Source organism: Pseudopipra pipra, chromosome 8, assembly GCF_036250125.1.
Source record: "Pseudopipra pipra isolate bDixPip1 chromosome 8, bDixPip1.hap1, whole genome shotgun sequence".
Lineage (NCBI taxonomy): Eukaryota > Metazoa > Chordata > Aves > Passeriformes > Pipridae > Pseudopipra > Pseudopipra pipra.
Window position 1 is genome coordinate 6,853,451 of NC_087556.1, and position 16,193 is coordinate 6,869,643.

General features: G+C 41.1%; 1 protein-coding gene across 2 annotated transcripts in view; it reads left to right on the top strand.

Moving 5' to 3' along the window:
- The window catches only part of ANK3 (ankyrin 3), a 365,805-nt gene continuing 349,612 nt past the window's right edge, over positions 1-16,193 (top strand). For both annotated transcript variants that reach the window (XM_064662384.1, XM_064662403.1), the window contains exon 1: positions 1-277. In XM_064662384.1, the coding sequence (XP_064518454.1) occupies positions 209-277 (69 nt within the window). In that variant the 5' untranslated portion in view covers positions 1-208. The remainder of the gene's footprint in view (positions 278-16,193) is intronic.

Sequence of the window (16,193 nt, forward strand, 5' to 3'; positions counted from 1 at the left end):
CCCGCCTTGTGGCACCTCCGGAGCTCCCGGCTCCAGCCGCAGGGCGGGACGGGGCCGAGCGCGCCCGGCCCGCCGCGGGAGGAGCGGCCCCGCTGGGATCGGCTCCACCTGCGGGGGCGGCGGCGGAGCGGGACAGGACCGCCCGCCGGTGGGGGCGAGCCCGGGACGGCTGGGAGAGGTGAGGAGCGGAGCCCGGGAGCGCTGCAACATGGCCTCCTCCTCCTCTTCCTCCTCCTCCTCCTCCTCGCGTCCCGCGGGACGGGCCGGCAGGGACCAGGTGAGTGCGCAGCCCTCGGGCGGGGGGACAGCGGGGGCGCGGTGCCGGCAGCTCCTTCTGCTTTTCTTCCTTTTCTCTCCCTCCTCCTCCTCGCCGCTCCCGGGCTGCGAGCGGCGGCCCCGACGGCGGCCCGTCTGGAGGGGAGCGGGGCGGTTCTGCCCCCCGGCCCCAGGGCTGGAGCCAGGAGCGCCTTTCCCAGCCCCTGCTCGGCCGGGAGAGCCGCGCTGCTCTGCCCTTCCCGATGGCAGAAACGTCTCCCAAAACAACACGCGACCCCACGCTAACACCTCCCCTCCGTGCCGGGAATGAGGCGGTTCGAGGCGCTGGTGCGTGGCATGCGCTTCGCGTGTCTGCCTTGCGGGTGTTTCACACCTCGGTCGTGAAGCAGCGATGTGCTCGCGGGACGGAGGCTGAGGCTCCGCCGTGCCTGCCTGGCACCGCACCCGGGTGTGCGGGTCGCTGCTGGGCGCGGTGAGGGCTCACACCTGGGTACTTGTGGGGCTGCGAAGGGGCGTCCGCAGCAAACCACCTTCGGCGTCGCTTTCGCCTGCAGCAGGGCGGGTACGGAGAAGATGCTGTTGAAGGCTTCATTTCACCACGGCACAAGCGGCCACAGGAGTTGTTTTTCTCCCTGGTCCTCCCTCCCCTGCCGTGGTTAGACCTAGGCCACAGGGTCAGGTGAAGGAGCTTTGCTGCCATGGTCTGTGTCCCGTAGGTATTTGATGTGACCTCTCCGTTTATTGCTCTCACAAATGCTGCCTTGTGTGAGGAGGGAGCCGACTGATCCGGCATTCTTCCCGCTGAACACAAATGGCATAATCCATTTTAACTGTGAAGACTTGTGTTCTCAGGGCAAAGAAAGAGCACATTTTGGTCTACTACACAATGCCCGACCAGCAAAATGACACTTCTCTCAGTAGAAGTAAGTTTTGGGAATAGGGATTGGGAAAGTATGATAACTGAATTACCTTTTTTTTTCTTCCTTTTTTTTTTTTTTTTTTTTTTTTTGGGCTATATGCCCAGAATTCCTGAAACTAAAACTGAAAACTCTTAAGATTAAAGCTATAATTAATCAAGGCTGAATAAGCTTTATCCTTTGTTCTTTTTTTTTTTTTTTGGTGAAGTTGGTATTTTGCAAATCATGAAATTTTCTTCCTTTTAACACTGGTTTTGCTACTACTTGAAACACTTAACTGGACAGAGAAGATGGAATATTATCTCTCTCACTGTAGATTGTTGTTTCTCATATTTCTCCCTCAAATCTGTCCCGTGTTCATGCTTTGAAATGGAATGTTAATTAACACCCCAGGAGGACTGATCAGCTAGAAATAAATCACTGCTCTGGCAGTCAGGCCCTCTAAGTTCTGGCCCAGCAACCTGCTGTTCCCCTTGCCAAGCACTTCTTCATTTCATGCGCCCTGTGTTTGAAGGAGAGCTCCTAGAACATGAAGGCTGCACTTCTTGCTGTGGTGTCAGTGCTCTGGGCATTTTTGCCTTTCTTTCAACAGTCATCTCAAGGATAAAGGGAGACAATGTTACCTCGTGCGTCCACAAAGTGGGCAGCTTGCAGACTTATTCTCTGAAAGGCTTGGAACCTACCTGGGTTGGAATTGTTGAGTTCTTAAGGAAGGTGATTTTATGAATCTCCAAGTTGTGCATGTTACATCTTAGGCTTGGAGTAACCTTAGAACTAGTGGGGAGGCTCAAATTTGTCCTCTCTGGACTCTGATCCTTCAGTCAAGAGTAGAGAATTTCCCATTGCTTTGGGAAGAGTGTTGGGTCAAGCTCTAAACTGTCAGAGTGTGTTTTTGTGTGGTGGTGTGTAAGATGCTCGGCTTGTGACATACTGTTAACGTTCAGTGTTTTTAGTGAGTTCCTTACAAAAATCTCTTCTGCCACCATAAATCTCGCTCTGATTTCTGTGGGAATTTACTAATGCTCGTTGCTTGATTCTGTTACAGTTGATACTGTGCTATTGTACGCTTTTGCTCTCTTGCCAGAGGAGGATGTTGGGGATTTTTATTACTGAAAAAACTATCACCTCTTTCAGCTTTTCAAGATACTAACTTATTGGCTACGTGCTTGGTTTTGGAGATAATGATATCTGTTATAATGCAGTAATTTGCAAATTCATGTGAATAACTGTGTGTGGCTAATTGATTTCCTTTCTTAAAAAAAAATTCTATTTACAATTTTTCCTAAGATAACTTCCAAGCTTTGCAGAAGGAGTCAAAATTGTTACTGATGTGAGAAGGAAAATAACTTAATCAAGGTTTTTTATATTCCTATACTACTTTGCTGTTGATTATTAGGATGGCTGTTTGCTCTTTATTTCACTTCAGTGTTTTCTAAAATGTTTTGTTCACAAGTTTTTGTCTTTTAAAAAGTGACAGGAAGAGTAGAATGCACTTTCTTGTTTTAGTTCTTTAGTTGTGACAGGTCTTGGCCTCAACACTATGAGTACTGTTAAAGTCAATGCCTAGAAGTTAATTATGCTTGTAGGTCACTGACAGTGCTGTGTTTTGTTCTGGAGTGTTTATATTTGGTCAGTTTAAGGTACTGAAAATATGGGGATTGTCTATGGCTTGTAAGAGATCTGACTTTGAATTTCAGAAATGAGAGACTTTTATACTTCTTGACACTTAAATTAAAACTGGAGTGTTTGTGGGAAGAGAGAGGAGACTGGTCTTGTTGTGCAGGGAAGAAAAAAACCCCCAAACTGTGTTCAAATATGAAAGCCATGTTGTTATCACATAACAAAAATAATTTACTGTCAAAGTAGAAAACTTATTTCACTGAATAAGCTTTTAAGTGTGATCTGTAAGACAAGTCCAATCACAGCTGCTCTGAAAAACAATAATAAAAGTAAATTTTCTTCAGTCATTGAAAACTTTGGGGAAAATGGCAGTTCTGCAGTTAAAAACTCCTAACAACCCCCCTCCCCAGTCCTCTGCCTGTGTAACAGGCAGATCACACTCAGATCACACTATCTGAGTCTCAGTTCTAGCCAATTGTTCAGTATGGGCAAATTCCTGCCCCTGCTGTTTGTTCTAATTTTATCCTATATTTTTATCAACTTAACTTTTGCTTTTTTTTTTTCCCCTTCCCCTCCAAGTCCTTGGAGTTCTCTTCTTACTCTCAAAATTGAGTGCTCTTGACATCATGTAAAAACTGTTGAGGTACTAATCCAGTGGTTGATTACCCATTAAAAGTTACTTTGGCCCCTCTATGTTGTCTGGAGTGTATTTCCCATATATATTAGGTTTTGTGATAAGCTGTTGACAATGGGACTTGTGATCCTGCTGGTATGGCTCTTGGAATGACAAAATAAGACCTGGCATGTTGCATTAATTGTGAGAAAAGCATGGTTTTACAATCTTTAATCAGGCAAAGTTTCATTAGCTTCTTGAGGGAGTTTGACAATGACTTGGCCCAAAGAAGCTTTTCTTATTTTTTTTTTTAAACAGCTGGGAGCACTTGTTAGCTTTTAATAGAGAAGCAGAGTGGTGTAGAACTGGGGGCATGAGGCTAATATTTTGTACTTCTGTGGGTTTTATGCTTGAGTTCTGACATGGGTAGCATCAAATAGCTGTTTACAATGCTGATGTGTCTAAGAAGGAGAGTTTTGAAATTTGAATTTTCTGAAACAAATCCTTTGAAATAGTTTTAAACATACTTTCTCTTTTATGCTATAAAGCTAGTTTGGATTCCATTCCTTTCTTTGCTGAAAAACTTGGGAAACTGGACAAAAGTGGGAAAGAAAATGTTGCTTTCTCTTTTTATTTTTTTTTTAATCTAGGGAGGAGAGGGAAAAAGAGTAACTCAACTGTTACTCCCATCTTTAGGAGTTAAGAAATGTCAGAACTCTGCTCCTCTCTTGATAACTTGCATGTACTGCCTGATGGTTGGTGCTGATAGCTCTTGCTCTCAGCTGTTCAATTACATCAGTGTGCACATAAAACACAGAGAAAATAACAGCAGCTTACACTGTGTGTTTCTGCTGCCCTTGCCACAGGATGCAGTCTGGCTGTGGAGACAGTGACAGGCTCTTAACTCCAAAGAGAAAGAAGAGGACAGCAAAGAAAAGTGCTTCAATAAAATATTTAGTAGTGTGATTGTGAAATTCCGAGACACCTTGCTCTGCTTGTGCCAGTCATTGCCTCATTGTTCGTGTAGTGGCTGTGTACTTTTAGAGTCTTGCCCAGTTTTAGTAGGTTCTTGAGCAAAACCTGTTCTGTTTAGTCTTGGAGTAGTGGCTGCTCTTCCATCTACACTGCCCTGGAATATCCTACAAAAATGAGCCTAGCATTAGCTACTTCATTATATTGTAATTTCTTCAATTAAATCAATTTTAAACTTCAGTTCCCACTGACTTGTTGAAGAGCAAAAGGTACCTTATTTCCTTTAGTTGCTTCTGAAAATTCAGCAAGTTATTCTCCTCCAAGGGCATACTGAGGTTGGTGCCCTTCAGGAGAGAAGCTGTTCAGACTTTCCATATAATATCTGAAATATGCATCGTGACTTTATCAGTAGGTGCTATTGATTCTATCTGATCACAACTTAGAAAATGTTATGAGCTAATGAAAGGAGTCCTGCATAGCTGCAATGTGAGGGTTTCCTTTTGCCCTGTGTGCAAGTGCTAAAGCAAGACCTGGCTGAGTTTCTGCATTGGCTTGCTGTTAGTACCTTAAACAGGTTGTGATGACAGCTCCTTTTAGTAGGAGAGACTTAAGTAGCATTCTGCAATGACAGGAGTTGATGGCGAATGAAAATCGTATGAGAGCTGGTTTCTTACCAGAGTCTTCATGGAGACTTGATTTTAGGTTTTGTAACCACTGTGATACAGTATCTGTTTTGGAAAATACTTTTAAAGCAATATCAATGAAGGTATTTTTCAGATGACATGCTGGTGTAAGCTAGTTTTATGATCTTTGCATGCTGTTGTTACTAGTACTATATTGTGTGTGTGTTTCAAAGAAAGGAAAATGGATTTTCTAGCACCCATGGCAATTAGTTTCCTCTGTGAAAAAGCAGAAATCAGCAAGGTTATCAATGACCACACTCTGGCCTAACAACCAGCAGAACAGAGCACAGAATATTCTGAGTTGGAGGGGAGAAGTTTTTCTGCTATTATTTTTGTGGAGTCAGAGTTTCTGCCTGTTCATATATGATGGTGATGATGTAGGTGGTGAGGAATTACTTAACACTAGGAAGATGTTCAAGCAGCTGTCTCCATTTTTCTTCTGAATTTGAAATTCAGAAGTCTGAAGTCCTCTTTGGTGGGAAACGTCCTTTTTCATAGAAACAGTATTCAAATGACTCTAACTTGTTTTTGCCTCAGCTTACTAATCTGTGGTTTTTCGTTGCATGTGTCTTATCTTAAAAGATTATCTGCTTTTCTGTTTCTTGTCCTCATTTTTTTTTTTTAGTGTGTGTACGTGAGAGGGATTTTATTTAATTTCTCTTTTCCACCCTGTAATTTCAGACTTTTTTTCTCTCACTCTGATGGTTTAGTGCAGCCTTGGGCAACAGAGCAGTTTCTGTTTCCTCAAAACACCTGTTCAGCTTTAGGTCAAAGAAAATTCATCCTGAATTTGCTGCACTTACTGTGCAAAGAATTCCCAGTCACACCACAGAACAGATCTGATAATGCTGAAAAATTATAATTAGTTTTAAGCTTTTCTCACTGAGATAATTTGGTCTGTATGTGAACCCACGGTGGTTTTGAAAGCACTAAAGTCAGGCTTTTGTAATGGAAAAGCAACACTCTGCCTGTGGGAGAGGTCAGCAGCAGAATCATAGAATCAGCTGGGTTGGAAAGGACCTCTGAGATCATCAAGTCCAACCCTTGATCCACCACCACTGGGGTTACCAGACCATGGCACTAAGTGCCACATCCAGTCTCTTCTTAAAAACCTCCAGGGATGGAGAATCCACCACCTCCCTGGGCAGCTGCTGCAGGTATTGCTTATTGAGGACAGTTAATTTGAGTCCTTAGATTTTCCTTGTTTCTTAACAAGTTTCCCCTTATTTGGGAGCTTTCTGTTTCAGCAGTGGAAGAATCCCAAAAAATGGATTACTTCTGTAGTGCAGGACTGACCCTTTTATTGGAGGTGTTTTAGGGATTGATGTGTAGTGTTTGTTGAGGCAGTTGGGTGAGGAGGTAAAGAATGAGTTGTGCATGGGAAGGGGGATGTATGCAAGGTCAAGTGATGTGATATGCTCTTTAAATTTTATCTTTGTGGTATAATAGAAGATTAGAAACTTAACAGAAAAGGTGAGTCAGCTGGTCGTCTGCTCTGACAATCAGTGCTGTATTCAGGGAGAGAAAAAAGGCTTCTAAAGGTGAGTCATCCAATTATAGGTATAAGTATTCCACAGTATTAAAAAGTAACAGTAGTAACATATAGTAGTAATCATGTGATGGGTGTTAATGAACTTGGCCGAACCAGAAAGAACTGTAGTGACTTTACAATAACCTTTCAAGGAAAAGGCAATAGGAATGAATAAATTTAAGTAACTTTTTCAAAACTTAGAAATAATTCATTACTTATCCTCCAGTGACCTCAGTGCTCTTCTGTAAAGGCAAAAAAAAATATTGTCAACTGTAAAAACAAGGAACTCAGTATGAGTTTTGTATTTTAGTTAAAAAGATAAACTACATGGTGTGTTTAATTTTGGTGAGTTTGGTTTTCACTTGTTTTTGTAGGTATCTTAGGCCAGTTCTAATTGACTATCATCAGAGATTAGAGTTAAGGCACAGTAATGGTGTTATTGCCCCATATCTCTACTCATACGACTCCTTTGTGTAATATCTGAGGTACATAAACTGGTACATGTATCACCCAGAACTGTGGAGCAAGTTGTCTTTAAGGTGTGGTAAGGTAAAGGAAGTCAAAGATGGAAGATACTCTTAACAGCCTCTTACAACACTTCACCTGAGAACATTACATGCACCCAGACTTGCCCTCTTGAAGCTGTGGAAAATTTTAGGCATAATAGCTACTAAGAGGTTGTGTTTGAATTTCATTGGGCTTTAAATTAGTAAAAGTAGTGACTTCTTGTGCCACTGTGCAGATGAACAATCCGTAAGTGTGATTCAATGTTTTAAATCTCTGATGGCAGAACCGTTTTCCTTTTGTATTCCTCTCTACATCTTGATTCTGCTTGCTCCTCTTCACAGAATGCTGCAGGGAGAGCATGTATGCATGTGTCTGAGAAGGTAAATAATTTCACAGGTCATGACTCTGCAAATGCATGAGGCAGCCTTGCTCTGGGATAGGAGTCTCTGCTTGAAACTAGTTAGAGTGAATAAGGAAAAGGCCAGAACTTCCTAAATGGTGTCTACCTCTTAAACATTTGCCATGCAGAGCAGCAGCAATCAGTGCAGGGGCTCAGTTTTTATAATTGGCAGCATATGGAGCTCACAAGGCTCCACCTGAGGCTTAGGTTTAGTGCTTGCGTCCTCAGCTGGGAACTCAACCTGGACCTTCAATGTCTCCTTCCAATGCCTTAGTTCCAAATACCCAAACAGAGCAGAAAACTTTCACTTCCATGTTTTTGTTTGTTTTCTTTGGTTTTTATTTTGTCAGTTTGTTTTTTTTTCCTCTGTCCCTCCCTTGGTGCATCAAATCTGTTGTACTCTGATGATCCTCGCAATCCCTTGCTAAAGAAACCTGTTTATTGTCTTCCCTCCTCCTATCACTCTGTGAAGGCTTTTAATTCAGTAAGGTACTCTTGTTCTTGAAGTTTTTGCTTTATCCTTTTATTGATACAGGTTGAACTTTTTCCAGCCTTTAGTCATTTTGGTGTGGCTCACAGCATGGTTCTGGGAAGTGTTTTGTTGCTATAGCAAGAGAGATGGGCTGTTGAAATGTTATGGCAGGGAGCAGTAAGAGAGCACGGCAAGTGCTTTGCTACCTGGTTTCACTGCTGCAGAAGGTGTTATGTAAATAGATTGGGACTTGCCTCTGTTTTCTGTGACATAATGTTTCATAAATAAGCACTGTGGTGTTTAAAACCCAGGAGTCAGAGGTAGCAAGCCAAACGTTAAGAAACTGTGACAACTGAAGAGTAGTATTCTTTCCAACCATCCTCATGTAGAAGCTAATCCTGCATTCTAGGGAAATTCAAAGGAAACAGCATCTTTCTGGAAGGGTATGAAAAAACAGTGATGTGTTTACCTGCATCTGAGTTAGTGATTGGAAAAGCCTGGGACTAGCAATAAAAAGGTCAGTAGGTCCTAAATGAGGCTGTTTTATCAAGTCCCCTGAAAAACAGCAATAGTTTCAATATGAAGATGGGATATACAGTCTACTGTTCTAATTGAACCATAAATCAAACAAGTCCAAAAAAAAAAGGAGAGGAGAAGAATGCAGATGCATCAGTCTGTGTCAGTTCAGCATACTTTCTGTGTGTGGCCTGTGTTTCTTTTCGTGGACTCCATCCCTGCAAAGTCGCTTTGTGATCTTAGTCTGATGTGGGTCAAAAGGGGAAGATTGTTAACATTCCTCCTGCCCCTCTCCATCACCATCAGCAGCTCTGTGGATATCAGTCCTTTGGGCTCGTGTGGGAGGGGACAGTGGAATTTTGTGCTGCTTGTAACTGTGCTTCCAAATATTTCTGTCCCTCATCTGGACAATAACCCAGCTCCCATTTTGGAGGATTATTATGAACTATGATTTATTAATTGCATTACTGGCATATTAGTATTTTTGTATTTTATTTACATTCATGCGCCCATCAGGAATTCTATGGTAGAACTAAAGAAACAATTTTTCTCCAGGAACCCATAATTCTAGATAGTGTTCTACGTAGTTGCCTTTTAAAAGCTGTCTTGTCCCCGACTGGCACTTTTAATACTATTGTTTATGTGACTCTTTCTCCCCACTTTAATGATCGTGCTGTATTTGCTTTCATACTGGTGTAGTTTCACTGTGACAGCTTTGGTTTTACAGGATAGAAACAACCATGTCTTTTGGCCAAATTTAAACTGCTTTCCCAGTGAACTGTTCTTTGTGCTGGAAAAGAATTATACTGGATTGTTATAAGCAGTTTAGAATGGCTTGTTACAGGATACAAGTATGTAACAACTTGCCTTTGAAGTGATTAAGGGCTTTTCATTTTATGTTGTATTTGTTCCAATCACCATAATTCTAATGAAATGCATGTATCTTTCTTGCAGTCTCTTTCTCTTGTCTTTAATGTGTCCATCTTCCTAAAGAACTTGTCAAAGAATGTGGTGTTGTCGAACAATATTCCTTTGATCAAACAGGAACAAAAGAAAATATAATATTCAGTAGTGATCTGTAGCTTAAAAAGGGAATGTAAGAAGATCATTAACCTCATACTGAGCTCAGATATATTCCCTGTTGGGAGGGAATATACAAAATACGGTTATTACAAAGGTTTGATACTGGGGAGAAAAAAGCTTAGAACCCATTTTACGTATTCAGTATAGATAATCTTTACTGAAGAGGAATATGTGTAAAAAGGTACACATAAAGCTTGTGCATTTTATGGTTAATGTTTCTTTTATGCCCTGCTTTCCCTATAGTTAATAAACACAGTAATATTGTAATGGATGGTGCTAAAATGTGATAATTTTGTTTAGTCAGCAACATGGTATGTTTAACTGGATTGTGACATTTAAGCAACAAAAAAGGAATACCATTCAGATTGCTCCATGGAAGGAGAAGTAATTGTCTTAGACACCTGTAATTTCATCATCTCCTTATTTTTTTGCCAATTCCCCACACTGCAGATGATTTTGGCAGTTTAGCACAATAAGCATGTTAAGCTTTCTGCATGAAGGACACTGGTATCTGAAAAAAATTTCTATACTACTGTAAATAACCCACTCAACTGTTTTGTGCTTTATTATATAAAACCCCTTAGTTCTTGACTGTGCTAGTTGTTACTAATGGAAGTTTAGCACATCCAGCTGTACCAGTCACTCCAAGTCCTTGCTAGGCTTTTTGTCAGTTAAAATTACATACAGTAGTTTTCAGCAGAACTCCAAACTTTAAGCACCTTGGAAAGCAGTGATTATAAGCTGTGTGTTTTTAAGTAGAATGTACAAACAAATTTGACCCTCCTGGAAATGTATTCACACATTATAACGAGTTGCATGTAGCAGATACTGTTAAAATAATGATAGTGTGACACCTAAGAAATAGTAATAAATGTTACTATGACTGTGAGAAAAGATGAAAAGAAAATGTGTGACTGCTGCTCTATGTCACTTCATTGGCTGAAACAAAACAATGCAATCCTGCTGTGATTCTATGATTCTAATGTGGAATATTAATTTAGGTGATATAATGACCAGGGAAAGTAGAGATAGAAGTATCAAAGGTTGAAATAATTATTACTTTTTTTAAGGCCGTGCCTATTTTTCGAGATCTGATTGGAGAAAAGATTGAAATGTAGGAGAACTTTACAGAGCTGATGGAACTTCTGGAGTTAAAATAATTAGAAGAACAAGTGATTTATACAGACATACACATTAAGTTAATATTCTACATTTGCATAATAATAACTGGGAAAGAAGATGTCACCAAAACATGAAATGTGGGGAGCAGATAACTAGTCAGTATAAGTGGCCAGACTGCCAGGGCAGTAACACTGGTAGGAAGTCTTAGCACCCAAATTATTTCTACCACAATGATGTCGGCTCCTGAAATTTAGGCTCCAGCTGCTCATTTCTGTCCTGCTGACTTGTGTTTTTGGCAACCACCTTGCAGGAGTTTCAACCTGGAATACTGGGGAGTGTAGATGAAGGAAGGAGGGGGCTGCCACGGGGCATGGCCTGTGGAAGATGAGAGGCTCGGCAGAAAATGAATTAATCTGAGTCTTTCCTGTCCATCAGTGGTACCTCCAGCAGTTCTGAGTATGTCCTCTCCTAGCACTTCTGTCAGGGCCCAGGTGCTCAGCTGCTGGTGTTGTCAAGGTCCATCCCATACAAATGCTGTTGCATGGAATCTTTATTGCTCTGTTTTGCTTGTGATGCAGGTGTTGCTGTTCCTTCTGTGAGTGCCTTTGGCTGTGACTGCAATTCATCTGGAACAGAAAACCAGTCATTGAGAAATAGTCTTTTATTTAGTGAGCCATGCCAAACAAAGCTGGAGCACAGAACCCTGCTGACAGTGATAGAAATTTTAAAGCTGATTATGGGTGTGGGAGTGGGTCTCTTGGTAACTGATACTACAGTAACCTTTTCTACTTCAACATCAATTTATTGTTCTTTTTCATAGTGATTAGGTAGATAATGGTACAAGCTTGCACTGCTTGATGTTGTTCTCCTCTGTGTAAAACCACATTTGAAAACTAATTTTGTGAGGTTCAAATGTCTGTTCATAAAAAGCCTGGAGGAGAAAGGCTATCCAAGAACTTATTTTACTAGGAATTCCCCAATTTCTAGTGAAATGCAATACTTGTGTCCTAGTGCAGTAAGCTGCAGTCTTACTTTCCCAAGCCCACTGAATTGCCTTCCAAGGAAAAAACCCCAAACTGTACCAGTGAAAAGGAATGTTTCCTTTTTCTTCTGAGATATTGATCCTCTTCCCCATTAGTGTTATAGGGAACTCCTGACTCCTACCATCAGTGAGCTCTGTGCTTTCTGAGACTGCTGTGTACTCTGAAGTCTTGCTCTGAATGCTAAACCAAAGAGGACTATCCACAGCATTGATATTGGATTTTGCCCAAATCCTAAAATTTTTCTTAAAAATCTGTGTTGAAGAAACATTTTCTGCTCTTTGTGAGTTGTAGTAATGCTGTCAGTCCCTCATCTGAAATGTATTTCTTCGTGTCTGTTCTTAACTGTGACTATCTCTTGGCACTTGTCAACAAAAATGTCTGTCTCTGCATTTTTTGGTATTTAATATCGTGTCCTGTGTAACCAACGAGGCAACCCAACCTGACATGAGGAGACAGAATTTATGATGGAGAAATGCACAGCACATCTCTCGGCACAGTTAGTGCATGGGGCCAGGTGAGCAAAAGTGGAGGCTGCATTTTTATTGCCAGACACTGAACAGTGCCTCTAGGACTTGTGGTTCCTCCAAAAACCTCCTCTGTACATAGGTGTCTTGCACTTCCCCGGAGGAAAGTGCTGTTTTATTTGGGTTTGTCACTGGAGCTGCCCCCGTGGCAGCCACTGGGTTTGTGATCTGTCCTCTGTCAAGGGTGGGTGGGTGTTTGTCACACTGTTCTGCTCTGCTCTCCTGGCAGATGCTCCCACCTGCCCTGTGGCTGATAGGTCTGGGTCAGAAAGCTTGTTGAACGCTGGCAGGGCCTTTGTCCATCTGAACTAGTGATCTCTTTGAAGCACTGGCTGGACTTTCGTGATGCTCTGATCATGGTAACCATAAAAGCTCTTCCATTTTGAAGACTGTATTCTTTCCTATTTTTAGTAACTCTTCCAGTGAATGATTAATTTACCTTATACCAAGTATCAGGGTCTGTACTGTTTCAGTTGTGCCGCTAAACAGGTCTTTGTATGCTGATACATGGTAGTTTGGGAGGAAAAACTCATTGGAATATCCAATGAAAGCAGGTGCTTTTATTAAAGATGAGAAGGCCACTAGATTGCACACCTGCTAGTTGTAAAAAATGAGTTTAATTTGAAAATGGACCCAGAGATTTGTTTCATTTCACTACTCGTTAAATCAGTTAAGAGCAAAGAAATTAGGTAGCAATACATTGCTTAATCTTTTTTAGTGTATGTCTTAATGTGCTATAAGGAGTTTTTAATCTGTATTCAAACTCATAGGTTGCTATTAATTATAAAATATTGTAGTTTATTTTTAAATAACAATTACTGTAAACAACAATAAATCTAAATAACAATTGTTAAATAAATAATGGGCTGCAGTAATTTTTCTCCTTTTTCCTTTCCCTATCCCCTGCCACAGCTTGGAGGGGGGAAAAAAACCCTGTGTGAAAAGTGATCTTGTTTTGATGCTAGTTAGCTATAAAACTCCATTTATCTGCTTTCATTTTTTTGACATGGCTAACTTGTAATAAATGAGCTTTGTGCTCTTCAATTGAGACTCAGTGATGTGTATATTCTTGTTTCATAATCATGTCTAAATGATTAGCCAAGTAGAAAATTGCATGCTCAGTACAAAAAATAAATTGAAGAGGGTAACATTGTTATATTATTCTTCTCTTAATTGTAGTACAACACTTTGAAATTGAAGAAACGTGTATTTCATGACGTATTTTAGTACTAGCAGAAAGTTCTCTAATTTGCATTTGTATACAAATAGCTTTTTCCTCCCGTGCTTATTTAAGTGAACAAGTAAAAATAAATCTTTACATTAAGAACATTTATAATGTCTGGGGACTTCTACTCAGTTCCTGGTTTGGAAATCTTTTAAATGTATAAACTTCAAATGTCCTAGGTATTCTCGCCCTTCTTACTGCTTATCTCCTCACACACCAACACTTACTGGTGAGTAGCAGATTTAAACAAATGCTTTTGGCATGTTATGTGTTTTCCCAGTCCTTTCAGGATCCTTTAGAACCTTTATAGTTTAGGTAGGAATTAGAAACTATCCAGGACGGCACTAATTTTCTCAGATTTTCCACTGGTCTTAGGACATGCTGAGCATCAGTTATGTTCTAAACAAATGACTTCAGAGTGCTTCAGAGCACAAATTACCCCAGCCTGAAGACAATGATGTTTATGGTTGCAAAGAGCCCGTGTTCATCCTCTAATGTTCACTCTGTTACAATTACAGGGCAGTCTGGGCTGCTTCTTTCACAGAACACTGGATGTTTGGGTCACATATTCTTGTATTGATTCCTCAGAAGGATTTTGAAGATTATTGTGGTTAGTGCAGGCCTTATTCTTAGTGCTAAGCTCATCACTCTGCCTGGCCTGATAGCTGAGAGTGAGCTGAGGTGGTGTCTGTGCACCGTGCATTCCTCTGATCAGGGGTTGTCTTAACATGTGGCATTTAGGAAGAGATCAGTTTTGAACTGACTTAACAACTGGTGTCCTGTGCTGTCATAGAGGCACCAACGCTTCTCAAAGCCAAGGTGTTCCCAGGGACAGCCTGTGGGTCTCTGCATTCAGCTGATTTCTGTAACTGAGGACCTGTCATCTCTAGCAATGTCTCTTTAGGTGCCTACAGAGAGCTTTGACTGGTGTGTGGCTGCTCATGCCAAACTGGTTAGGGCTGGGAAGAGCCCTCCACAGGCATGGGAGGGTGTAGGGAAGGAAATGGAGTGCTGAAGGAATTGCACCTGTTAAATGGTCAGGCAAGAGCATGGTTAGAAACAGAGCTGAAGACTGGGAAATTGCAAAGTTGGTATCATAAAACAGGGTGCAGGGGAAGCAAGCAGGGTTTGGCTCACGTGAGGAAGGTGGAGAACTAGAGCAGGCAGGGAAAAGGTCAGACTTGTGAGCACAAGTGTAGCTGAAGACAGTCTCTCATGTTTAAGTCCTGCTCATGTGCTGGGCCTTGGTCTCCTGACATGTGTTTGACCATGACCACATTGTCCAGATGGCATCTGGTCACCCTCACCCTTCACTGGATCTTTAGGGACTTGTCACAGTCTTTTGAGCCCTTTAAAGACATTATGCTATTTTTAGGTGTGACTTGGTCTCTTAACATTTATGACATAATGGGATTTTCTTCTGTTTGTCATAAGTTTAAAACAGTAGCTAACATGTGTGTGAGATGAGACTTAATTTAATGATCTTTTGCTGTCGATCTATTCATTGTGATACGTTGTTGTTGAAACAAGATGTTTAGATTACTTTTTAATTTTTGATCACGTGCAATAGTGGCAATAGCAATGCTTTTCCCCCAAGCAAGCATCTTGCAATGTAAGGCAGTTCTAAATGCCACTGCCTATGAAAATGTGATGCAGAGTATTTTTCTTTTTTCTTTTTTTTTTTTTTTTTTTACACATTCTTTCTTGCCCTACAAAACTTAAAATGCAGCTGGTTGAGTTTTGGGATGTGTTGTCAGCCACGTCGAACCATTTCAGAATTAGCAGATGGGCTTTGTTTTTGACTGAGAAAGGTTGGGGTTTTAGGGGAGGGAACAGAATATTTTTTTTAGTCCTCAAAAACTTGAATTTTTAAAAATGGTGTGACCCTGGAGAACTGTCAGTGCAGCACATGTACATAAGCCAGATACACATGATTATTAGCTTCAGAATTAGCTGTGTAACAGCTATCCTGAAGCAATGAGAAGGGAGAAGGAAGCATCACATTTGACTAAACAATCTATTTCCTGGTGCTAATGAAAACTCAGGTCAAAGCACTGTAAGTTAGAAATAGATGGAATATTGAGAACAGGAGGAAAATAAGTTTTGCTTCCCATTTTTTCTCAATGAGTGATAAATGTTTTGCTTCTGAAAGCCATATTGGTATACATAATCACCGACTGCAATGTGTTGGAAAGTGCCAAACCATCAGAACTGTTGTAAAGTTGATGCTTAGAGTGTATCACATGGAAGATGCAGTGAAGTCATTGCAAAGCTGAACACTGTGGATTGTTTTGGTTTGATATCTTTTCTCCAACCAGACCTGAGTATGTTTGTTCCTCTTTCATCCTTCCCTCCCTATGCCCATCCAGCTGTTCTAGGTGTAAAGGAACCCTGGAGTTTCCCCATCAAAGAACGAGGTGCTGTTTTCAGAGAGCTGTTCTACATCATTTAACCTAACACTCAGATTTATTTGAAATGTGAAACTCGAGGAGTTTCTGCTGTGATAAGGAGAATGTGGAAAGTAAGGTGGGAGATTTTACCTGCACATTGTGATAGTTTTCCACTCCCTGGACAGAGTATTCTGAGATGCCTTCAAAGAAACTGGTGTCAGATATAGCCCTGGTTTTTGTGTGTTTGGGAAGCCTATTGCAAACCCTAAAGAACTTAAACTTCCACATGGCAAGAACAG